Source organism: Accipiter gentilis, chromosome Z (genome assembly GCF_929443795.1).
Source record: "Accipiter gentilis chromosome Z, bAccGen1.1, whole genome shotgun sequence".
NCBI classification, from domain to species: Eukaryota; Metazoa; Chordata; class Aves; order Accipitriformes; family Accipitridae; genus Astur; species Astur gentilis.
In genome coordinates this window covers 67,036,480-67,063,061 of record NC_064919.1, presented here as the reverse complement: position 1 = coordinate 67,063,061, position 26,582 = coordinate 67,036,480, and the positions used below count along the sequence as shown (strand labels likewise).

The 26,582-nt window shown below is 38.2% G+C and overlaps 1 protein-coding gene across 2 annotated transcripts in view; it reads right to left on the bottom strand.

Annotated features, from left to right (window-relative positions):
• Positions 1-26,582, bottom strand: part of PDE4D (phosphodiesterase 4D) — a 375,269-nt gene that overhangs the window by 284,739 nt on the left and 63,948 nt on the right. The window contains exon 1 of one of the 2 annotated variants that reach the window (XM_049795357.1): positions 21,288-22,254. The exons of the other annotated variant lie outside the window; for it this stretch is intronic. Within the exon in view, the coding sequence (XP_049651314.1) occupies positions 21,288-21,334 (47 nt within the window). The 5' untranslated portion in view covers positions 21,335-22,254. Of the gene's footprint in view, positions 1-21,287; positions 22,255-26,582 lie in introns of those variants that run through there. 2 annotated transcript variants of the gene reach the window in all.

Genomic DNA, 26,582 nt, shown 5'->3' with positions numbered 1-26,582 from the left:
GAAAGTGCTTTTGGTGCTTCCATTTACCCCTCTGTAAATTGGTAAACAGAAAGGAATGTTACTAAATACCTTACCAAAACGCACTTTGATATTCTCACAGGAAAAAGAATATTAAATCCATCATTTAGTATTAAAATCAAATATCCTGGAAAATACAGAAATAAAAGGAATAAATAAGGAAATAAAAACAACAAAAAAACCTTCAGCTTTTTCATGTAAGAAGTGTTTTGAGTAATAAGCTACTCATGTACTCATGTAAATATAAAAATGTATTTAAAACAGGATGGTTCCTGATTTCACCCTAGAATAGTGTCCATCATACAACTGGATTGTTATTAAACAAAATGACAGTAAGAACCTTAGAACTGCAGATCCAAATTCCAGATTTCTTAAGACAAGAGATAACCATTTTCCAGCTTCTGTGAAATGGATGTTGCATGTTACACAATTATTCTTTTTCCCCCTGAAAGCAACTTTTAATCCCTATAAACAGAGGAAAGTATACACTCTATCAAGACTGGGGACAGGGAAGTGACATTTCTGTAGTTTACATAAGAACTAAAATATACTTTTTGTATTTAGATTAGAAGCTGTCTTGTATCACCCTAGATCCATCACTGACAGACAGTCACAGAAAATCACTGTGTCCTCAGGGGAGATCTGCGGGATATTCAAACTTCAGATTTATCTATCATCTGCCCACATGAAGTGTCACAGAAGACACTTTGGTGGCCTACAACCTTTTGCGGTCCTTCCCAAATCTAGATCTAATGGGACTTGTGCAACAGAATCAAAACCAAGGAGAACCGATGTCAAACATATCAAGCAGGATGCCAAGAGGAAAGCAGAACTGAACAAAGCTGTGTCTTTCAGTATTTGAAAATTCTCTATTTATTCATTAACCTCTGACACATACTCCTTCCTGCAAGCCCCGCTATGAGGCTCAGTGCTTCACATCTGCTAATGTCATATTGCATGCAGTGGTCGTATTCTCTGCTATAAAAAAGCACCAAAATTAAGATACTAGTGTGACATTACAGACATTTCACTATTTCCTCCAAAGGTTTTGTATGAGAGAAGCAGCTTTGTTTAGTTTTACCTGTTACAACACCACAAGGGTTTGTTTAGGGTTGGTTTGTTGGGGTTTTTTTTTCAAAATTATACTTGTAAATATGTTGTTTCCTTATTTACATTATTTTGTTTGAAAATGCTGGCAGATTTTCTCTTTTTTAGTATTTTTTTTCCAATGATGAAATAAAGATAGAGCTAATTGTAAAAAAAAACTTAAAAATGGACACAGCTTTAGTGTTCTGATGACTGACAAACAAACAGGACGCTTAATGGAGCACAGAAGACTGAAAAGTTCTTTTCAAGTATTGCATCACATTGGTTTTTTTAACCTTACAACAATTGCACTTTGTATAGATCTTATGTTCCAAGTTAGTGGTACAATAAACAAGCAGTGAGAGAAAACCACGGTAGATGGAACTGTGCCCTTTAGCATGTTGGGAATATATTGCTACCTTTGAGACTTACAGGCTATCTCATTCCCCCTCAAATTTTACATTAATGTATTTTTATTTCTAATAACCTTAGCCTGTATCTGTTGAAGAAAACCATGATGCAGGAAGGTACCTCCCAGTGGAAAGAATCAGCTTGAAGAAACATGAGTCTCATCTTCTAAAAGTAGTTATCAAAATTTGTTTGAGCAAAGATGCTGTTTCCATTACATACCTATACAAAGTGATAGGTATGAAGCCCTTGCAATGACAGACAAGGCATAGCACTTTTTTTCTCTAAAAGTTTTTCTGCTTTTCTGAAAATTGCAAGAAACCCATGTCTGACCAAAGCTGACAAATACAATTTATGAAAAAAATTAGACATAATTATTTTCTTAATGTTATTCAAGAATAAATCATACAGCAATTCACAATAAAAATCGAAACTGCCTTACTCCTCCTTTCCTAGTTTTAGCAATATCATATATTACCTGTTCTGGTTGAGCTGAATGCAGGAGCCTTCCTGCCATCTATTTCTTGAGAAAAGGATCTACACCATTTTCTCAGGGAAAAAAAACCCAGCCAGATCTTCCTACCTACGCTTCCAGAACAATTCCAGCTTCCTGTGAGCTCTGTAGAAGAGTTAGGTATTCCAAACTAGGTCTATCTGCATGCAATTTTTCTTCTGTTACTTGTTTCTAAGAGAAAGTAATAGATGCTGCATCAAAATTAGGCAAAAGGTCTTGGTCTTGCAAAAAAATGCTAGCTATATGCACAGTTAACCAACTATAATGATCAGCATCAAGCTTGATCACCTGTAGATTTACATATGATTACTCCCTCAATCTATATTCTGATTCACTTTGTTTATTACCTGAAATGCATCCTAAATGAAAAGAGAACCCTGAAGGATTCTGAGGACTCTTATCTACTGCCTCCCACCTTAAAAAAATCTGCATTTAAAAAGAAGTCCGGGTCAAATGCAAAATGACAACTTATTAAGTAATTTTCTTCGATGAGATTTAGTGAAAATTCAAACATTTGGATTGGCATAAAATTCTCAGATTTGTAAAACAAATCTTCTCAAAGCATTTAATTACTGTATGAAAACAGAGGCCAGTGTCTAACTTGTATATATTTTTAAAAATATTTAATTTTCATGACTCCTGCACAGGGCAGGCTCAACAAAAAGCACCTCTTAGAATACAAATATTAAGATTTAATCTATAAGATTAATAATTGGCTCTGAAAAGAATACAAGAAAACAATGTACCTTAAGAAACCCGTTCAAACACTGATTCACTAGGGAACAATTCAATAGTTTCAGAATGGTATCAGAGACTTTGTTACTGAGATCAGCCCTACGCTTTTAATGGGTATTATTAACAAAACTTAATTTTAGGATATTTGATATCTTGTAAAAACATACTTTCAAAATTATTCAGAATGTTATTAAACGGACAAGGGTTTGATCTCCAACTATAAACATCTTTTTACAGAGGACGTTATCACCAGTAATAAGCACACTGTGGGTCTGATGAGTGTGAGCCTGAGGTCCTCCACCACACACAGCTGACTGAGTTGAATGCTGGGCTGTGGGATGTTTGGGATTTTTTCCTTGCCGCAGCATAGGAGCTAAAGACTTTAGAGAATCCCTGAGAACACAGCAGCTCAGTGTCAATATGCTATTCCTCCTATACAGGAGGTGGGTCACTTACAGGCAGAAACGCTAACGGTACTCAGTGTACTGTTCAACACAATAAAACCAGCTGTTTATCACTGCATCTTTTGTTTCTTATTCCAAAAAGGCAAAATATTTATCCTCAGGAATTTGTTTTGACATTGAAAAGCCTGCTAACAATCAGCTTACTAATTTGCAGGGATAGCTAAAATATAATAGTTCTGGAATATTACATTAAATAAAAAGCTATCCAGACACAATTTTCAAATTTGTAACCTGGTGTTGGGCACATACACATCAATAAATGGCTTGACTTTGACAGATATTTAGCAAGCTCAGCTCTCTTTGACTTCTGTCCATATTTTCTAAAACTAGAAATTGATTATTTCACTGGTTCAAAAAATCAATTTTTTGTTCCAGCAAGTGATGATTTACTGTAGTTTATTAATGAAAAAAAAAAAAATCCCTGAATTTTTGATTATGCAAGGGTAGGGTTGCATTTTGTGGGGTAGGGGAAGGTGGGGGATCTGGATTATTTTAAATTCCCACTTTTTAACCAAGATTTTTCATTCAAACATGTTGATTTCATTAGATCAGGTTTCAGTTAAGAAAGAAATAGCAGTGAAAGGAAAAAAATGAAAGAACCCCACCCCAGATATCTGGGGAAGAAGAAGCTAATAATTCCAAAACAACAAGTTTTCTTAAATGGATATTAAAGAATATAAAATATAGACTGTAGGCAAACACAGGAAAACCAGAGTCATTCTTTCTAATGTTCCCCAATCTGTCTCAGTGTCTTGCTTGGTGTTCAGCAGTGCCAGTGTTTGGGAAGGCATGACCATGTGTACCCAAGGCTGAGGATAAGGAATGACTGGCCCTTTCAGTGGCAACATGTATTTCTATCACCTTAAACAGAAAGAATTAAATGCTGAAGACCTGAACATTGACTTGAACCCTGTAAGCAATTTTTAGAGAAAGAGAAGGGGGAAGGCACTACAAGATGTTTAATAATTTTATAATACAATTATATATATATTTTAGAGAACTTCTGGAGCATCATCACCCCATCTAATTCCTTTCATAACCTAATGACGCTTTGCCTAAAATTACCTTGCATTTTTGGGTTTCCACTGTATCCACTATCTTTCAACCCCTTCAAATTAGAATTCTATTTAATATTCAGTCAAAACAGATTCATGTCTACTAGAAAGCAAAAGACCATTTGCAATGGAAGATTTTAATTATCCTTAGATTCCTTGTAGCAATGTACCCTTTTATCTTGTTTGCAGATCCATAAAATTATTCTGTAGTTAATATGATCAATGTTGTTAAATTATTTTGGCTGGATTTTTTGTTTGTTTCTGCCTGACTGTGATGAGAAGACAGACCCTTGTTTATCAAAAAGTTAGTTCAGAAAATCTGCACATGATTCTCTTTTTAGTAAGACGTGAATGTCAAGGTCAAGGTGTTAATTCATGACACAGTAGAAATGAAGTCTAATAACACTGAAACAGGTGTCTGATGTGTTGCAAAGTTAAAGACATCATTAGGACTAAAGAAAGAGGAGAAGAGCAGTCACCTGGGTCCTTAAGAGTGATACCAGTAACCTTAGTGAGAATAATAGCTGCTGATGTCTCAAATGAAATTAGCTACAGCAGAGCTGGATTATGAGGCACTGAAATAGTACTAGGAGAACTCAGAACTGACCTATTAATCACATACAGAGCTAAAAAGCCCTACTGGCTACTAAAAGCCTGCTTCTTCTCACTGATGAGAATGTAATTCAATAGAAACTTTCTGATATTTATAGTCACAATCAAAAGCAGAAGTAGGGTATGTGAGAGAAGAATCACGAAATAAGTATTCTGAAACTTCTGCTAAAGAAATTACATCTTGATTGAGGAAAAAAATAAGAAAATAAGTTAATAGGTTTGCTAGCTTATCTTTTCTGGAAAACGTTTTCTCAAGACTCCACTATCCTTAAAAAATAAAAGATAGAAAACTCTTTATTAGGTTCCTGCAACAGTCATGTTTTCAATATTGTATGTATTAGAATTGGTGTTCTAGAATGCTTACAGCAAGATGTGCAGCAAGAACAATATAGAAAAACTGTAGCAAAGGTACCAATTCTGTCTTATGAAGGAAAGATATATCATAGGAAATACAGATAACTGACAACATTACCATAAAAGTATTGAAAATAACTGTGAAAAGTGAAATAAAATGCAAGTAAGCAACAAATGTGCCAAATGTTACCGAAGAAATAAAAAGGTGAAAGCATTCTTAAATATGACACAAATTACATGCTTGGAAAGTTATCTAGAAGTTGTTGAACAAACATCTTTTCAAACATCAATCTATCCTTTGTCTGTAGCGAGGAAAAGCAAAAACATTGTAAGGTATTGCCAAATACACAAGCTAAATCAAAATAGAAACTATTTACATAATTGAATAAGAGAGAAAAACCTAGTATGCCTGTCACTGTATTTCACATATTACACTACTCTCCTGACAGAATATGCACAAAGGAACTAAAGTGATATAAAATTTCACCCAAATAAGCCATGAATAATGTAAGAGAAAATTAGGCTGTCGGTGAAAGATATCCAAGCTGGTAGTATCTGTTCAGCATGTTACCAAAAAAGCCTACTGTACTTCTTAAAGTTACTTAGTTTATTAGAAAACACCAGAAATCAGAAATTTCAGAAAAAGATGTATTTTGTGTGGCCATACAGTACCATACAGAAAATCTTCAGCAGAAATAATAGAATTATTAGAACTGTGATGCACAGATATTAAGCACATTGTATAGTTTATATTATATTTAATAGATCATTATATTGAGACTATGGAGATATTTCATAACAGATCAGGTTGAAAATACTTGAATTACACAGCATAGTGAAATTGAAAACTCTCATCAAACTTATATGCAATTGTAGAAAGCAGTTGTGCTCGATTGTGTGTGCTAGTTTTTTGATCCAAATGAGATATGAGTCCTGTGTATTAAAAGATTATGATATAATCTAACAAGGAAAAGGGAAAATAAGTTTCATATAAAGCTGCTGAAGTAACTAGATTTTTGATTCAGCAATCTAATTTAAAAAAAGTTAAAAATCAATTTGGATTATTCATAAATTATTTTTAATCTGTTTTTCTCACTGACATGAAAAACCAATTGAGATAAGCTGCTGCTGCTTGGGGCATCACAATTTATTAAACAGCTCTGCCATGAGACAATAGGATCTATATTTAATTGCTTCTGCTGTTTGCAGATTGCCCTATTCACCTCGATATAGAACAACTACTATGGGAGCATTCTATATAAAATATAACAGCTCAGAGAAAAGGATAGAAATAAAGACACAGAAGATTACTATATGGCCTAGCATTTAGGGCATTCTACAGGACTATGGAATGAGACAACACTTAAATGGAAGTCTCTGCATCCTTGGTGATTTGTCTGGTAGATGAGGATGCCACCAAAACCATAAACTCTCCTTTGAGCTTGGCGGACTGCTCCAGCACAGAACTACTTCCTCCTATGGATGACCTTTTTACACGCTGAAACTATTCATGCAATTTAAGCCAAAATTGCCACTGGTATTAACTGAAACCACATTTTCAAAGAAGGCATTATTTACTAAAATGAGCTTAGATAACTTGGTACAAAAGTTTTCCACTGGTATCAATCCCATTTTCAAAGGTTTAAATGACTTTTTGAATCATCTTCTTGAATCTATTATTAGATGAATAATCTATTTTGTTGACTGTTCCATCAACCACTCTTTCCTTGTTTTAGTAACTTTAAGAAAAGTAGCTCATCACTAGCAATTTATTTTCAGACAGAGAAAAAATTCATACACTATTTTACAAGGACAACATTAAGAGTGAAAATAGAAAGAGAACCCAAATAGGTATCAAAGATAATTTAAAATATACTTAAACATTACATTTAAACATTTTACCTATTACTTATATTACAGATACAATACAGGAACTATTGGAAATATACCAGTTGCATTGCTAAAGCAATTCTACCAGATCCCTATTACTCCCAAACTTCAGTCCTCAGAAATGAGAAGCAGTACTACTTAGTCATTACAGACAAATATAGCGCACTCCACAGAATATAATATGGAACTATCTTTCAGAAATACATCCAAAGATGATTTAAACTCCTAGAGTGACAAAAAAAAAAAAAAAAAAAAAGGTAGTTATATTAACTCATTCACCAGAAAGAAACTTGAAAGTAGAAGGGACATTCTGGGTGACAGAGTCTAGCTGCCCTGCTGTCACAGGCTCCACATCATACAACCCTTTTCACAGCTATTTTTAACACACAACAGCCAATTACCTTCATGCTTTTCTCCAATATGCTATTGGAAGGCTGTTCCAGAGCCTTCCTTGTCTGATAAGAGTTTAGGAGTACTCTAATTCCAGCCTGAAGGTCCAAGTGGCCAATTAAACCCCATTGATTTGTTCTATTTTGCCAACACAGCTCTTACAGAGAAGTATTAGAAAATCCAGTAGAACTGTAGCTAAATCTGCCTAGCAGATATGGGTTTAACCTGCCCTTAAAAATCTGCAATGATAAAGGACCCACAAGCATGACATTTCTCTTAACATCTGAAGCATATCTTTATTAAGAATAACTTTTTGAAAATTTAGGGTTTTTTAACAAGAGTCCTCTCAGACTCTGCAGCCAACCATCTCCCATCACTGCAGGTACATACCTAGAATACAAAAACTCTCTGACATTTGCCATTTAATTTCACAGTGCATGAGGAATTCTGACGTTCAGTAGTTGAAAACCTTTGTGCAGTGACAAAATATATTGCCAAACATATTGTATTCCCTACAGAATCTGTTTCATTTATTTCCCTGTACTGACTTCTAATGTAAACAAAAAAAAATCAACAAAATCAGGTATTTTTGTCCTGAAAACGAAACTGCATCAATTCATAGAAGTCTCACATAGAAAACCTTGATTCTAGCGTCCTAGAAGTCATGGCAGTCAGGTGAAGTCCCTGGTGACTGGAAAAAAGGGAAACACTGCACCCATTTTTAAAAAGAGCAGAAAGGAGGACCCTGGGAACAGCCAGTGTGTCAGCTTCACCACTGTGCCTGGCAAGACCATGGAACAAATCCTCCTAGAAGCTATGCTAAGGGAGGTGATTCGAGACAGCCAGCATGGCTTCACCAAGGGCAAGTCCTGCCTGATCAACCCAGTCACCTTCTGTGATGGAGTCACTACATCAGTGAACAAGGGAACAGCTACAAATGTCATCTATCGGGCCTTCTGTAAGGCCTTTGCCATGGTCCCCCACAACATCCTTTTCTCTAAATTGGAGAGATATGGATTTGATGGATGGACTGTTTGGTGGATGAGGACTTGGTTGGATGATCGCATCCAGAGGGTAGTGGTCAACAGCTCAATGTCCGGATGGAGATCAGTGATGAGTGGTGCTCCTCAGGGGTCCATACTGGGACCAGTACTGTTTAATATCTTCATCAATGACACAGACAGTGGGATCAAGTGCACCCTCAGCAAGTTTGCAGATGACGCTAAGCTGAGCGGTACAGTTGACATGCCTGAGGGATGGGATGCCATCCAGAGGGACCTGCACAAGCTCAAGAAGTGGGCTCGTGTGACCCTCATGAGGTTCAACCAGGCCAAGTGCAAGGTCCTGCACCGGGGTCAGGGCAAACCCCAGTACCAGTACAGGCTGGGGGATGAAGAGATTGAGAGCAGCCCTGTGAAGAAGGTCTTGGGGGCACTGGTGGATGAAAAGCTGGACATGACCTGGCAATGTGTCCTCACAGCCCAGAAGGCCAACCGTGTCCTGGGCTGCATCGAAAGAAGCATGGCCAGCAGTTCAGGGAGGTGATTCTGCCCCTCTACTCCGTGCTGGTGAGACCCTACCTGGAGTACTGTGTCCAGCTCTGGGGTCCTCAGTACAGGAAAGACATGGACCTGCTGGAGCGGGTCCAGAGGAGGGCCACAAAAATGATCGGAGGGCTGGAACACCTCTCCTATGAAAATAGGCTGAGAGAGCTGGGGTTGTTCAGCGTGGAGAAGAGGAGGCTCAGGGGAGACCTTATTGTGGCCTTTCAATACTTAAAGGGGGCTTATAAGAAAGATGGGGACAGACTTGTTAGTAGGGCCTGTTGCAAAAGAACAAGGAGTAATGGTTTTAAACTGAAAGAGAGTAGATTCAGATTAGATAGAAGGAAGAAATATTTTGTGATGAGGGTGGTGAAACACTGGAACAGGTTGCCCAGAGAGGTGGTAGATGCCCCATCCCTGGAAACATTCAGGGTCAGGTTGGATGGGGCTTTGAGCAACCTGATCTAGTTAAAGATGTCCTTTTAAAGGTCCCTTCCAACCCAAAGCATTTTATGATTCTATGATTCTCTGTGCTTTTCATGTAGGATCCCACATGAGACTCAGAACACTAGACAAACCCTCTTCCTTATTCTTCTAGACATGCAAGCACATTTGTTCTTTCTTCACAGCATCCCCTAATAAACTTTAATGATAGTGCAAAAGTTATGTGGCTAAGAGTACAGGACACCACAGTCTCTTTTGATATCAGAAATATGATACCTCTTGAAGCCTGTTACTATGACAAATCTCATTCCAACTGTATTGATGTCCTCAACTTCTGTTCCTGAAAGCTAAAACTGATAAATCTTGAATACTCAGCATTTTTAGAGCACTTCAATCGCTGGTGAACAGCTAGGAAAGAAAAGTAGGTTTCTCAGAAATTTGTATATGCTTATCTCATTCTGTGTTTTCTGTAACTGACAGTTAAAATACTGAGTACATTTTCAGTAAAGAAAATATTGTATCATGGTTGTTCTGATGAGGTTTTAAAGGTTTTCTGGTGCTTTCTAAATCCTTGCTGTTACCTATGCTATGCTATTGATAATGGAAAAGAATAATACAAGTGGACTGGCCTGTCACTTTGTAACTGAATTCTTCTTTAAGAGTTCAGAGGGAGCTTAGGACTTAAGATCAAAATGAGGGGCTTTTGGAAATATTCGGAATATGATGTTAACAGATGAAAATCTCTGGCTAAGAGCGGGATTCACCATTACTGCAAACCCCAATCTCTCTGTGTTTCTGTCCTGAACCTGCCTGCATGGATGATGCTTTGGCTCTACTGTTCCTACACCCATGTGCCTGCAACAGACTTCACCAGCTTCATTTTCACAGTACACCTGAACTGCAATAGGAAGTCGTTGTATGAACGCAAAGCTTAGCCACCTCCCTCTCCAGTGACCCCCCTGCACAGAATCAGTTTGAGGGTACAGGAGTCAAGAAGCGCTGAGCTGACGGCAAGGTCTGCAAGGGCTTTGCCTGTCCAGCCGCTACCAGCAGCTGCGTTGCTAGGACGCAGAAGTCCTTCCCTCAGGGAGAGCACAAACTGAAGGTACTTTCTAACCAACACAGTTTTTTAAAAGGAGTTAAGTTTTAAAACTTCTATCCTCCAAAATTTGATTGAAATCAGACAGGTTCAAAAGCTATAAGAGGGGGAAACAGATACGTATGATCATGTAGGCCTCATTTGTTTAAGAAAGCAGGAAAAAAACCACCCTAACTCATATATAAATAGTTATATATTCAAATGAGGGTCCCAAAGCACTTCTTCCTGCCCAGCATTCTGCATCTGTTCCCTTGATTAACACCCAGTAAAAATTTCAGGAAAGCAGTGAACTTAAACTCATAGTCACAAGTATGCTTATGTATTTTATATTTTTCAAGTATCAAAACCTTTATTAAAAGTACTGAATAAGGAGATGAGCAGTCCTTTTTTTGGGCACAATGGGAGACAGCAGAAATGAAACATTTCATGTATTCTGTTTCAGGAAGTAGATTCATTTTGCCTTCCAGAATTTTATTTTTTTTATTATTATTAATATGTTATATAATGAATGAAGCAATGGCCTGAGTATCCAATCTTTTTGTAGGACTGCATGAATGGATGGTTCAGAAATGTTAATTATGTAAAAAACTCTTAAAACTTTTATTCATACTCACTTTGCAGGGGATAAGCAATGCTCTAACTCATCATCTCTAAAATCCCTCTTCTACTTCATGGAACAAGCCACTGAGCCTCTAGCTGGTACAATCCCTACCTTATTATGACTTAATCTCCGATTCCTGCCTGGTTGCCATAAATAGCCATATATTAGCTCAGCTGCAGCTCAGCATGCATACCTGTTCGTGACTGTGGTATTCCTAGTTACTTCACCACGGTTACTTCACCACAAGCCACATCTACTTGCAAAATGCAATCCTATGGAAAGAAATATGACTAGGCTGTGAGAATTATACACCATATAGAGATTCCACTCTTGCTAAAGATACTATATAGCTCACCAACATATGCTGCAATAATTTGAACATTTAAATGCATTACAGCATTTAAAACTTGAAAATGTTTATTTTATAATGTCCAACACAGCACCTTAACTGTCTTTTTATCTAGCTATAACTTCCTAATGAATAAAGACGGTCGAATATACCAAACTAATCCCCTCATTAATATCTGCCTAATGAAAAGGCAGATTACTTACTAATACTAATTTCAGTATTTGTGGGCTGGACATTTCAAATACTGTTGGATTAGAAAGGGAAAAAAAACCTGAGCAGTCTTTAACTACTCTCCTTCTGTGGGCAATTCCTAGGATTATTATACTTTCATGGGACAGATCAGTCTGGTACAAATATTCCAAGAGGGAAAGACCACTTTCGATGGCAGTTATTCAAAGGGCCTTGAAATTCTCTGGGGGAACTGCACAGTTACTACTGCACTTTTATCCTGGGGGAACTGCACAGTTACCACTGTATACCCTGAAGAGCATTCCAAGGACACTTCAGACCAAAATCCCAAACAGCAACAGGGAAAGAAAAGGTATTTGTTTATTGGTAACCTTCACCAAATCTCCAGTTAAAGATCTCTGTGTTAAATTACAGTCAAGAAAACTACTCTCTCACAACGTTAGAGACAACCAGCAAGAAATGTGACAAGGGCTGAAAGTACATAAAAAAATAAATGGATGAGGAGCTGGGTATCTCTTGGCCTGTACATGAAAATATGCTTTTCTCTATGACACTACCCTAGCATTAAAGGAATTTATCTCCCACTTTTTTCCCAGGTGTAAATTTCTGCATAACTCAATACTCTAAGTACAGAATGGGGAAAAGGATTATTTTTATTTCACCATGTCTATTTGGTTTATGACCTGTTTGGAAACTAGCTGTTCTATCATCACTTTTGTTGCCTATTACCACAGCTTCTTTGTTTTATTTGGAGACTGGTAGAAGGTAAGACACTACAAAGATGACATGATGGGATGCCAGATGAAAAAACATGTCATATAGTAGGACATATACAGGAACCAAGTATAGTGCAACAAAATGAAATAGTGTGGCTAATTAGGAATATCTGTAAAGGTTCAGACCCACTATTCACAATTTAAAATACTGAGGAAAGGCAAAACACAAAAGCTTAATAGCAATTATAGGCCATGTTTGTTAGGGCAGTTTTGTCATGAAATCTGTAGCACGAAATGTTACTTTATAATGGGCAGGAAACATTGGAGTGACAGATTTCAAGCAGGCTGCCGGGGACTTTGGGATCCTCTGTGAGTTGATTAACATTGGATAAAATACCTCTACCTGAGTTTAAGAATTAAATAAAATATGTGAAGTTGGAAGTCTAAATTATTATCTAGATGCCTAAATATAAATAAGCTGATGAATGGATGCAATCAAATGCAAAGCTAAATACATTAAGTCCTCACACCAGTATTTTTTTAGTAAATAATTCTGCTGTTGGAGGATGCATATGTACATTGTTATTTCACAATACACTAAATCCAACCTATTAATATTGAAATTTTGTCCTTAATATGTAATTTTGACCTAGTTGAGCATTGATTTCCATACATTGGATAATTGTTCCTCTGTCTGAAGTTCTAAGAGTAGGTATAGATTACCTGCCTCATTCCTTTTTTCAATTATTACACTTATCCAATTAAAGATGAACTAGCCAAAAAAGTAATACTGGAAGATGACATTCTTAAATCCACAGACCATGAAAACAAGATTTCGTAAATGGTCTAAGATGCATAAAAATCTTAGACTTGGATGTGTTAGGATGATTTTTAATTGGTCAATATTTGGTCAATATAAGAACTAACAACTAAAGTCCAGATTCACCGAACCAAACTTTTGCCTTAAAATAGCAGCTAAAAACACAGTTAACCCACTATTTTTAATATATGTCAAAAATAACATTATAATTAATCATTTGATAACTATAATCTACTCACTTCCCTGAAGGCATTACTTGCCTATGGAGAATATAGTTGGATACAAAGGCAAATGAAATCAACTTTTGAAACATTTCTTCCCTAGTATCCAGACACACATGTCACTGGGGTATATATAGGAGCCTCTGTGGTTGATGCTTCTACTGTATCCAGAAAGGCTATTTTACCTTGAAGGTCTTGTCCAGTTCTGAATCTGAAAGGTATTTTACAAATGAGCTGTATTTTTTTCTAGTTCAAAGGAAGTTAAACTCTGAAAACTTCAAATTGCTTGTGAATAACAGAGGGTATATTGTCATCACCAGAAAACAAATTGCTTTAAAAAACTGATGGTTTAAGAACTCATTCTTTAAAATCTGTTCCAATAAATTTGTAAAGAAAAATAAATCCAGTAATAAAGCGGAATAAGGCACATGAAAGGAATGCAATATAAAATGTTATGACACAAGATGGAATACCTTTTTTCTTAAAATGTTCTAAAGATCATGTGATTGTTCAACTAGGCTTAGAACTGACCTAAGATTTCACCAAGTAACAGTTGTGTCAAGCCCAGCAACGTGTGAAGGACATGCAAACTTTCTGTTAGAGTTGCATCCGTATGATAAACATAGGTAACTGATTTAATCTTCAGCTACTGACAGTGTTAAAAATGTGTCTATATTTCAGATCAAGTATCCAAGACCATTTGTTAGTGCCTGAAATTAAAAATTTAATAAGCACTATACAAAAATCATGAAATCAGGAACTAGGTTTCATTGCAGATGGAAAGAGTTAAAGTCATCTCTTTTCATCTCAGTAAGAATTATCTGTTTCCCTGAAGGGGACAAGCTGTCATCTGTCATACTAAAGTAACCCAATTAAAATGAGACTATATGAAATAATACAATCTAAACCAATTGCTTCAGACAATTGAAAATATGAAGCCATGCTACTTTAGAAAAAAAATTAAACCTTTTGACGCTTTTGTAAAATTACTGAATAAAGTCATTCTGTAAAATTAAAAGTTGTGATACAAGAAGACTAGAGATCCTCCTTTTGAGAGATTAACTAAGCTAACTAAAACTAAAAGAAACAGTTCCCTTCAGATAACTGAATGTGAGACTCAAGTATACTCAGTTTCACTATAGCTTTCCAGTGGTTGAATATCTTTAAGATTCAGGCAATTATTTTAATCAGTTCTCAACAGAAAAAGGGTTACTGCCTAAATAAGGCAAAATACTTATTTTCCTACCATTTTTCCATACTTATCTTTAAAAACAGTAATAAATTCTGAAGGTAATCTAGGAATATCAATTTAGCCGGTTTTAAAGGTAGGGTAATAAACACCCCTTCCTTCTGTAATATTTTTATATGCTTTATAATATAAGTGGATCAGACACTTAAAAACAGTTACGAGTTTCCTAAGCAAAACTGTTCATTCCTTTTTTTAGATGCTGTGCTTGGTTCTATTCACTCCTTTGAAACTTCTTATTTTGTATGCTCCATTTTGCTAATTCCATGGAGTGAGTCACACAGGGAAAATTACTGTGTTTCTTAAGAGCTACTGACCAGCAGCTTTTACTGGAAATATTCTTGTATTTTTAAATGGTTGAAATAAAAATTACCTTAAATAATTCTGCTAGAGTTGATCCAGTCATAAAAAAATATGAAGCATCATGTATTCAGTTAAGGTTTCAGCAGACAATACTGAATATTAGCATAGAAATTGCCATTTAGCATAGTGTATAAGTAAAACCTAACAATTTCTATTTTAATAAGATGGAACTATAATAAGCTGTAAATAATATTTGTTCACCAACCTTCTTCAGTTTTGTAATTGTCAGCTTTAACATTTTTAGTGATTCTTCTCTCCCCTCCCTCTACTCTTCTTTTTCCCCTGCCCCCAGAAACTATGTTGAAAATATCAAAACAGTAAATCTTCATGTACAGACCTGGACAATTCTTCGGTTGTCTCCGAATGCCAAATACATGGATTTCAAGTAAACCTGCTAATTTACTAGAATATTTAACACTATCATTTCTGTTTCCAGTAGGAGACAAATTCCCTTTCTCAAGTGAACCCATCTATGAATGAAAGACTATCCTCACTTAACTCAGGCCAGAATGTTTAGAAACAATAGAAGTACCCACAAATATACTTACAAAATGCTTTATGTATTAAACAGCATAAATAATAAGTAATATTTAATTAACATGTTTAATGTAATAATAATTTAATTTTTTTTTCTTCATTATTAAACTATTGTCTAAGAGGTAGAGGTGTAGGGTAATTTTTGCTGAGTCAAAGTATAGGTATGGATAAACTCCTCCCAAAGAAGAAAAGGTGGCTCTTTGTAAGCAGCTAAGAGTGAAGAGACTGTAGAGGAAATGCATGAACACCCAACAGGTGTTTTATGAGTAAAAGCAGCTCCAATTTAGTTTCTTCTATTGTGACTTGAGTTTCCATGAAGATAAAAATCAGGATTATATCCAGAGACAGCAACACTTTCTGCAAGTTTATAGGATCCTTCAAGAAATAACTTGACTCTAGCTTAGCCTGAAAATGACTGGTTAAAAGATGTATTCTACTAATGAGACGTAGCGATTCAAAGTGATTTCAATCCAAATTAAAAAAACAGGTAGTGCATCCAAAGGACAGAGGTATGAAATAACAACTTCATTTACAGATCATATGCTGAGGACAGAACAGCAAAAGGCAGGCCTTGGCAAAAGTCTGCATTTCAAAGATACAGAAGTTTAGTTTGAATCAGTTGCAGTAATATAAAGATGAGTATATTAGTGATCTGAAAACACAGGTTAAATGATCTCATTATTCTGGAACAATAGATTAAAGTCCCAACAGGACACTCACCTGTCTAGGACACCCAAAGTAAGCAACGACAGTTTACATTAGCTCATATGGTTAATTATCTTGCCTGCGCAGAAACTGTGCATGCAAAAGTGTCGTAACTGTTGTGTGGAAGACTATAGACCACATCAGTGGTGAGAGAGATATAATTTACATATAGAGATATATATCTAACCTACCCATCAGGGTGTTGCCAGGCTTAGCTGACTAGCGTATCTGGAGAACTTTCGGCTTTTCACATGGAAACATTACAGAAAGTCAAAGTACTGCTAATATGCATTATAAACAAATAAACCCTTGCCCTGTTTGCAAACAGTAGAAATATTTTCATCTCTTCCCTGATACTCACATGCTGAAGGCTAGTTAGGTGCCACCGGGCAGATAAGGTTTTAGAAATATAAAGGAAAAGGCAATAGATACCTTAAAATGAAACTCTTTGTTTCATTCATCTCTTCCTACACTCACCCTAACCTGAGCAATAAACTTCAACAATGCCTGAAGGAAAGTAACACCTGTCACCGAGCATAAGAAAACGGGAAAAGGTGACCTTTCATACTTAGCAGTACTGTGAAAATCTACTGGTCACAGAGGATTAAACAAAATTCTTCGGTATTAAAAACATTTCTTCTTAGTTTAAGAAATCACATTTTTTTTCCCCCCAAATTCAGGTTCAAATCCAGATTTCAAAAGGAAGAACTGAGATATTCCTCTACAGTTTTTATGTTAACATCTTAAGTATAAAGTATGCAAAAACTAGTCAAAGACTGTGCTGAGAAGCAGTTCAGAAAGAAGCTCTTTCTATTCTCCCACTATAAAATACACAAAATTTTCTAGAACAAGCAAATGAGTAAATATCTGCATGAAACATTTAATCCTGGTTTGGGTTAGAAGAGGAGAGTTTTGCTATGTGAAGAGCATAGCACTGGTCAGACTCAGTTCCCCATGATAGCTTAGTGAGCTGAGGTGACTCATCATGTCCTAAAAACATAAAGAAAACTTTGTTTCATGCATTAGCATTGAGATCTTAATTTTCCATCAGTTTTCTTCATAGTTACATATTGTTCTAGTCTCACAAAATGGAAGAACCTGCATAACAATGGAAAACCAAACCATTTTTCACTGGCTGAAAACCATGTGGGGTTCTATGAAATGCACAAATAAACAATTTAGTATCATTATTGTAGAATACTGGCAAAAACAGGAGACAGAAGTTTACTGACAATTGCATTCATTGAGGGGTTTACTAAGGTGCTTTTCAAAAAGCTAGTTAGTCATCAAATTAATCTGAGGCAAAGGATAACATGTATAACCATGTATCTGCATCATTTTGCATTAGATGACGTAAATAGAACAACAATGATCAAATCAAGAAAATATAGTGGAATTAAAACGGAACCAAGAAAGGATTTTTTTTTTTCTTTATTCACTGCCTTGGTAACCAAATTAAATCTCATTCAATCTTCATAGGCCAAAAGTTGGCAGAAAAGCATGAACAGTCATAGGTTACCTTTTTTATTCTGAAAAGTTAGTGTATTCACCTGTGGATTAATTTCAAATCTTTACCAGTTTAAAGACAGATATTCTTGAACACAGGTTTTTCACTTCTGTTCTTCCGATGGTAAAGCTGAGGGGCATGTGCAATATTTGTTTACACAATTAGGCAAGCCAAAATTGAATACCATGTTTATCTTTATTTGGTTTGACATGAAAAAGGCAGATAAAATGTAATGGAAAGGAAAGCCAGGTTGTATAATTCAGCAGTAAATGTTTCTAAAATTGTTTTCAGTGTGCATGGCAGTAAGCTGCATATTGTTAATACATAATTTGGGTTGTATATCGTGCAATGGGGTAAGTAGTTATAAAATCCTACTCCTACTATCATCACAAATGTTTCTCACTATTGCTAGGACTAACTTTATCATCACTTGGGACATCAGTTGCCCCAACCACTGCACCCCTTTAATTGTATATATTTTGTATTTTCTTCTCTACAATCCAAACTGTTTGAAACAGCTTCAGAAAAAAACCCTTTTTTTTTTTGGTCTACTCCAATATAATTTCAAATGCCCTTTAGAGTCCATTCAGATTATAGCTACCCTTATCTGTCTGATACAGTTGTCCTCCCATTCGTACTACCTGGGAACATATATATTTTATAGATGCTTTTTGCCAGTAGTCAGTTCCTACCTATTAGCAGGAGGGTTCAGAAACTGGAATTCTAACTACACTTCCAAAAGCTTACTAGTTCACATTCAAACCCTACTCTCGGGGCCAACACTTTTTGGCTATTCTTTCCCCAAACCCACATAGAGGACCAAACATGAAAAACATGTCTACCCCCTTGACTGGTTACACAACATTAAAATCCTAGACATTTGAAACCATAAACTATATTTCAGAAGGGTTCATTTTTTTATCCCCCCTACCCCCCCCCCCCCCCCCCCGCCCTGGCTCTTCCCCCATATTCCATGTGAGATGAGCAGGAACTAGCACATTAAGGCATAGCGCATGTCTCTAAGGTACAGAAAATATCTTAAAAAAGCAACATCTCTAAGGTACAGAAAATTATTAGTCCTACTTCTGAAATACTTGGCTCTGCATGCATATGAAGGTTAAAAATACTATGATGTATATGATGCTGGCCACAAAACACCTTTGATGCGTTGTATCAACTTTGGGGAAACATTATTAAAGATGATCAACTAATATTTGTATTAAACAAACACAAAACTAATTGGGCCCCATGAAAGAGGTCCTTTCCTTTATCTTCATTATCATTGTTTAATGGACATCTGAAAGTAGCACGAAGGGAGGTTATATACATATAGAAAATTTTTCTTTGTGCCAATTCCTCCTGTTCACAATAGAAAAGGTTGGCATACCTTATAGGCAATGCATGGATTGGTTAAAGTTCAGAATTAAAAGAAAAGCTATGGCTGGCAACTTAAAACCCTGGCACCCATAAATGCTCCTTACAGACCTACTGTAGCATGAATAAGCAAATTTGCCAATTCTCTGAGAGCTGAGAAGAACAACAGCGTGCTAAAAATGTTTCCATTCTAAATTAAGGTCTATGATTCAGTAAGCACAAACGTAGTCATGGTATATTTGCATTCAGTTCAAATAGTAAATGTAGAACATATAATTATCTTCATATATCTTCCCAGCAAACACTGCTGCCAGTCTTTCCCAGACAATGGGTTCACGTACTGTGGCAGACAGCAAGGGGCTGGCAAGGAGTACACCGGGGAACCAGGTAACTACCTTTTAAAGAAGATAAATAACAAACAGTCGCTTAGTTCCAAACCCCTTTCAGCAGACTTCAGGGTTAATGTCTGAAAACCACTTAGTCAGAAGATGAACCCTGGGGGGTTAAAACATGCTTAAAATAATCTCTCCAAGTTACTGAAAACAGAAGTAGCCCAAATTCTTAAAAGACAATGGAAACGGTCTTCCTGTTAGGTGTGAACTGCAGCACCCTTACTGCCAAAACAAAAAGATGAAATACATCCAAGACCACGTTACTCATTCTTTGGGTGATGTGGTTTGAAGTTGGCTCTAAAAGGGTTTCACATAGGCTAAAATGATCTTATGGAAAGGTGGACTAAAATGTAATTTTAAAAAACCTCAACAGATGCATTCAAAGGAGAGCATGATTACTAATTGTTTATTAAAACTTAAGTGCTAAGAGCACGGGGGCCGACTGTGCCCCGCCCCCCCCCACCCCCCCGGCTCTGACGACCTGCTCTCGGCTGCTGCCATTGGCTCCCCGCAGAGCAGCCCCCGCCTCCAGCAAATGACACCCGGCTGACGCCAGCACTGGCGCTGCCAGGCGCCGGGGTCTCGGCTTTGTACCAGGGTTCCGAAATCCAACTTTGAAATGCCATAAAAAGAACTTGGCTTTAAGAACTTCGCTAACACATTTCCCAGGGAAAATCCCCTCTCAGGTTTTCCTGCAAATCAGTTACGTGCAGAGTCTAACATACTCCAAGGGCAAATCTGTCAAACAAACATGCACCCTAAAGCCAATCCTTCAGCTTGAATGCAATTTTTTTTTTTTTTTTTTTTTTTTTCAAATGAGCTTCTGTAATATGTCTGCTTCTAATATTCTCAATATTTACCCAAGGACTCAATATTTACCCAAGGAGCAAAAGTTTTCTGGGCAAGAATTTTTGCCTTAGCTAATAATATTAATTGAGCACTAATCAAGACATTAATTCCAACATCGGGGACAAGACATGACGCAACAACCACTGGTAGAATTTATAAGCAAGTTAACTGCACTATATTGCAAAGAAAGTTAGAGAGACAGATTTTTCAGTGAGCAAGGACTATAGATGCCTGTGGTTCAAAGGGGAAACGGCTGTTTTAATGATGATAAAGATAAAGGGATTTTAATGCTATATGATTGTCTTCCAAACAGCCACATTTCAGAACCTGCCATACAAATGCATTTATTAAAGCTTACTGAATTATGATATGAATGAGCATTTTTTCCTGTTTTCAGGTCACTTGAATGTATATAAGTAAGTTCCAGGACAAACAACACAATATCATAGGGGGAAAATATGTCTTCATTATTCCCTTCAAGTCAGGCTAAGAAAGAAATGGGAAGAAGTGTTCCTTTGATACAGGAGGAAAATACATCTCCCTGCTCAAAAGGCTTTCATCATGTAAGAAAACATGGCCATAACAATACAATTTTTATGACTTGCCTATTTTGTAAAGGCATAAGGCTGCCAAGCTCATATTACTTCACCACTACTATCTCTGTAAGATTTTCATTTTTCTCATAGCCCGGTTAGTCCTCATTTGACATTAATGGAGGGAAAAACATAGCATCTGGTAGTTGCCACAGTATTTTGCAAACAAGCATTTTGAGTTTAACAATCTGTAATGTGTATTGATTACTCACCATATCCATGAATGCCTCCTAAAGGGGAAATTATTCACATGCATCATGTTCACAGATCTTCCAACATTAGTGTTTTCCTTGTCAGGCAGATTTATCTGTTATGGTATTCATAGATGCATTCCAGAACAACTGCATGAGCAGTTAACAGCAGGGATTATTGCAAGAATTACTGTAATCCACAAAAATAAAAATTCCCAGGATCCGAAGAAAGACGTCTCACAGGGTTTTCTAGGTACACGTCCATCCATTTATGCATCACTTGCTACTTAAAAAAAAACATTAATCAGTATACAGAAACTGTTATGACAATGCCAACAGTTTGCCTTGATAAAAATCCAAGTGCTTTGACGGTGAATTAAAGCATCTTCATTTGCAGCATTTTGGACAGTTGGAAAAGGTCAGTCAAAAGATAGTTTCTTGTCAGCCATGCCAAATCGGTGGTTAGGGGGAGATACGTAACTTCAGATCGCTTTGCCATGTTCAGACATGAATATTGCTTTTTCTTCTTTCTTAGACACATATTCATCAGCGATCACTTTAATGCAGCCTTCCTTTCTTACAAGCCCAGGGAACAGGACGATGTTTAACAGCCATGTACAACAGCCCCAAACTTCTTTCTGAATTTGATGGCGTGGGTTTATTTCTTCAACTAAGGAAGAAGGAAGGAAGTATGCTTTTTCCGCTCGTGAGGACGGGACTACAGTTAGATACTGTCATGAGATACGATCACATCGTGACCAAATTCATTTTTGCCGTCTAGCCCTGTAACGAGGCTGCCTGCTCCCTTTAAGGTAAAATGACTAAGCTATTGACACTGTCACTGCAGAACCTCGTTCTATTTTGATGCTACACTGTACATAAAACCACGTGCATCGATCTGTACGCTGCGAAACGAAAGCAAAGCTTTTAAGTCCCGTGTTACCTAAGCATTCTTTCTCTGCTGTCCTGCTTTTTTCCCCCCAGTTCAGCTCCCAGACAGCAGTTGCCACTCCTGGCGCTCTGGTGGATATCCTGGGGAAGATTCTCAAGCCCAAGCTAACGAGACGGCGTGTACCTCGAAGCAGCGCAGGCAACAGGCTCTCGCTTCCTTTTCCCTGACCCGAATTTCCAACCTGCCCCCGGGGCTGCCGGTACCCTGGCCCAGCCGCCGCGCCGGACACGGGCGGGCTGGGCGGCGCGGACTCTGCCCGCAGCGGGCTGGGCTCGGCTGCGGTGCGGGCTCTGCCCGGCAGAGGCTGCGCTGGCGTCACGGGGGCCCTCTAGGTGGGTTCTGCCGGCGCAGCACGTCCCGCCCGGCCGCTCCCACCCGGGGAGGGAGGGCAAGGGCGGGGGGGCAGCGGCGGAGGGGAAGGAGGGCGGCAGAGCCGGCCGCGGAGCCCGGCCTCCGCCTCCCCGGGGCGCCGCGCCGGCAGCAGGGGGAGCGCCGCGTGGGCGCCGGTCGCCAAGGGGGCGCGGAGGGGCGCGCGGAGGGAGGGGTGCGCGGGGCGCGCCGCCTCGTCCGCCGCTGAGAGCCCGAGGGGGTCCCGGGCGCGCCTTCGGGCTCGAGCGTGGCCGGGGCCGCGCGCCGCCTGCTTGCCAACCCTGTTCGGGTGGTTGGCGCCGCAGCGAGGCTCCTTAAACTTCGGGCGACCCCCGCGGCCCTTCGGGCAGGAAATCCTGCAGCGTGGAAGCCGGCTGCAACTTCGGTGACATTAAACCGTGCGATAAGACCGTGTGTTTGATTAGGGTGCGGGTGGACCCGGCAGGAACGTGATAAGATAACTGCGGGGCACGTTCGTGGAGATCCCTTTCGGGGAAAACGGAGCGCTTAAGCTCAGGTCTGCTGCTGCCACAGCTCTGTTCTACGATACCCCAAATTAGCCCCAGTACAACCCATGCCACTCTGGAGGAAGCATGAAAGATTTAAAACTACTTGAACGTCACAATGCGTCGGCACTGGAAATGGCGTTTATTTCAGGTCAGTGGCAAACAGGGAGCCCCTGCTGCTGCACGCATTTGCATATTACTGCACCTTGAAGACTTCGAGCACCGAAGGACGGCAGACTCCAAAATTTAAAGGGGCTCTAGCATCATCTATGTCCTACTGCTCTGTGCGGAAGGTTGGGGTTTCTTTTTCATTTAAATACAACCGCGACAGGAAGCAGAGACGGCGGGCTGCAAATGGCGAGAAGGAAAATTAGCCTTTTCTCACTACGAAGCTACAAAACAAAGTTATAATCGTGCTCGATAAGGATAAGCATTCGGCACAACTTTTAAAAGGACCAGGTAAGCTGTTATAACTGTTATGAGATGTTCATGCTTTATGTAAAAAGCGGCACCCTTCCCCCCGCCCCCCCATCCAATTACTTTGGGAATATATACCAGAGACACTTGAAGAGAATACAGACAAAACTGTGAAAACTGCAAGGTTCTGAGATTAATCGGAATATGAATAAACATTATATCTAACTAATCTAACTAGCCTATTGCTTTCTCTAGGCTAGATCCACTTACTATGAAATATTAACTACACCAAATGCTACACAAATCTGCACCACATTATTATTATTTCATATTTCACTTACCTAACTGCGTACTTGCCCGAGCATCCATGGGCGCTGACATTTCCAACGCTAGGCTTACTTAGTGCCTTGTACTATCTCAAGAAAGAACTTCTCAACACTGAGCCGGCACCTAACACAGTTGGAATCTACGAATGAGTCTGTTCTGCATCTATATGCCTATTTATCTGCTTTTCTCTAGTATTAAGTTCAGCACAAAGCATGGCGCCCATTGACTCAACTAATTTCATTCAGAAGCAGAGCTGCAGAAGGAGAGTGGGCGTATAGGAAGTTACTATATAACATTACAAACCGGTTAAAGAACTCACCAACAAAGTGGAATGCACAATATATGGGCTTTCCAGAGCTGGGATAAATTAAAGACAGAGGCCTTAACCAGTAAAGAATTTTTGTTACATTGCCAGTATAGGCTGACTTGTGAAATTTTTCCAGTTCAAGCCCATTAATAGTTTGCTAATCGGTTCACCTTGGTGAAAAAAAAATAAAAATGCAACAGCTAAAAGCATTTAGTGACATTAACTTCAGTGGCATTGCTTTTTTTTGACTGGATAATAAGCATTTTGGTATGTCAGTTCCAATTCAGGTTCACCAAGTTCTTTGAAAAAGTAATCCAAGCACAATTTATGTTCAAGAAAAAAAAAAAAAAAATAGAAAAAAGCAGTTTAAAACAGGTTTGGCTTTGATTCCTTGGTTCTGCTATGAGAACAGTGCTCTGACCATTAGAATTTAGGCTATAGGAAGGCCTAGTGCATCTTCATCTAGGCTAGGCATAAAGAAGCTGGAGGAAAAACGACAGAGGCACAAACAGGAATCTGTAAGTGATAATGGTTCTTCCCTGAGATGGCGGAATGCCAGATTCCAGTCTCTTCTACAAGGTCTCCTTGAAACTTTTCCACCAAAATTAATTAGGTAATGGACAAAGTATGTTTGTAGCAGGAACCAGATTATCTGGAAGCACTTCTCGCTTCCAAATAAATAATTACATTGGACAATAGAGTGAGGATCTATCCTCTTTCTCTCTCTCTTACTGGTCTTGGGAATCTTGCATTTCTGACTGCCCAATGAAACATCTAAACAGGGAGGAGTGAGGACTATGCCCTATAAACCTTGTTTTTAAGCAGCCTGTTGGCAGTGCAAAATTGCAAACACTTTTCCATTCTGTTCTTTAGGAGTAGGAGAACCACAGAAAGGACTATTTGCATCTCCACTTCTTAATTTCCATATATCTTAATTTCCACATAGTCTTCCTCCCACAGCACTCAGCTTTTCAATTACTAGTGATATCAGAAAATTCCCTTGAGAATTGACTAAGGTCTGTTTCTGTTAAACTGAAGTCTAACTGATTATTTTCATTGGCTCTTCTCATAGCTGCAAAAGCACTAGCAGACACCAGAGGAAGAGTTTACTTGGTGACACTGGTGATCATGATCATAGAAGAGTTTGAGTTGGAAGGGGCCTTTAAGGGTCAGCTAGTCCAACCCCCCTGCAGTGAGCAGGGACATCTTCAACTAGACCAGGTTGCTCAAAGCCCCGTCCAACCTGGCCTTAAATGTGAGCATCTACCACCCCTCTGGGCAACCTGTTCTAGTGTTTTGCCACCCTCATCGTAAAAAATTTCTTCTTTATACCTAGCCTGAATCTGCCCTCTTTTAGTTTAAAGCCATTATCCCTTATCCTGTTGCTATAGACCTGAATAAAAATGAACAGTCACTTAAATGTTAATACTGATTCATCTGCAATATTATGAAAATATCATGTATGGATGTAACAATTCCCCAATACTTGGGATTCATTTCTATATTTTGACTGTTAGGATCCCTTTATTATTTATAAATTCTCCATTAAAACCATATAGATTAAAAAATCAACTTGATTAATGAAGTAGTAAGAAATGCATCCCACTGTATGCAGTTAAATCATGATAAGTGATAGGTCTTTAGTCATACAACTTTTTAGGTCCACAGAAGTTACATGCAGTAATAACAGCATAGAAAGTAAAGGCACAAATCCATCTCATCAGAATCCTCAACAGAGTGAGCAGGTAAGCCTAATAAACTCCTTACCACATTTTAGACTGCTTTACTCACAGACAGGTATTATATGAGTGTATGTCAAGCCAAGTAACTTAGCTTTTTGTCCTGTCTGCTTCCTCTACCATCCACCCTGCATGGAAATTACCTCACTATTGGACGCACTTCTGGAGTAAGTAAACTGTTCCTTCAGAGAGAAAAACCTGTGCAACTTTAGAAGCACTTTTCTACAAGAAGTCCAGATAACAGTAGGTTTATTTCTCTTTATTCTTCCTTTGCAGTCTTGTTGCATCCCTACAGGCCTTCCACCCTCAGACATCTTCATGACAAATCATGAGGCAAGCCACATGCATTTTGGTGTCGTGCTATAGAAACAACATTCCAGTGGGCTCTGACAGAGCCTCACATGGTTTCAGACACTTTGAAATGAAAAATGACAGAGAAAAATTGTTTCTTTGTTCCCAGAGAAGGTCTAAATGAGCACTATGCAGTGTGGATATAACCCACTCCACATAACTTGCCCTCAGGGCTTGAGAGCTTAGAGCCATAATCATCTCACTGAAATTAATACTAAAAGAGAAAACTTAAAAAACAATATAGTTTACTTTTGAACAACAATCATGAATTAGATAATGTTGCTAAGAGCTTGTGGCTATCCCTTAAGAAGAAAAAGAGCCTAGTTATCAAGTATATTTTTGTTCTGA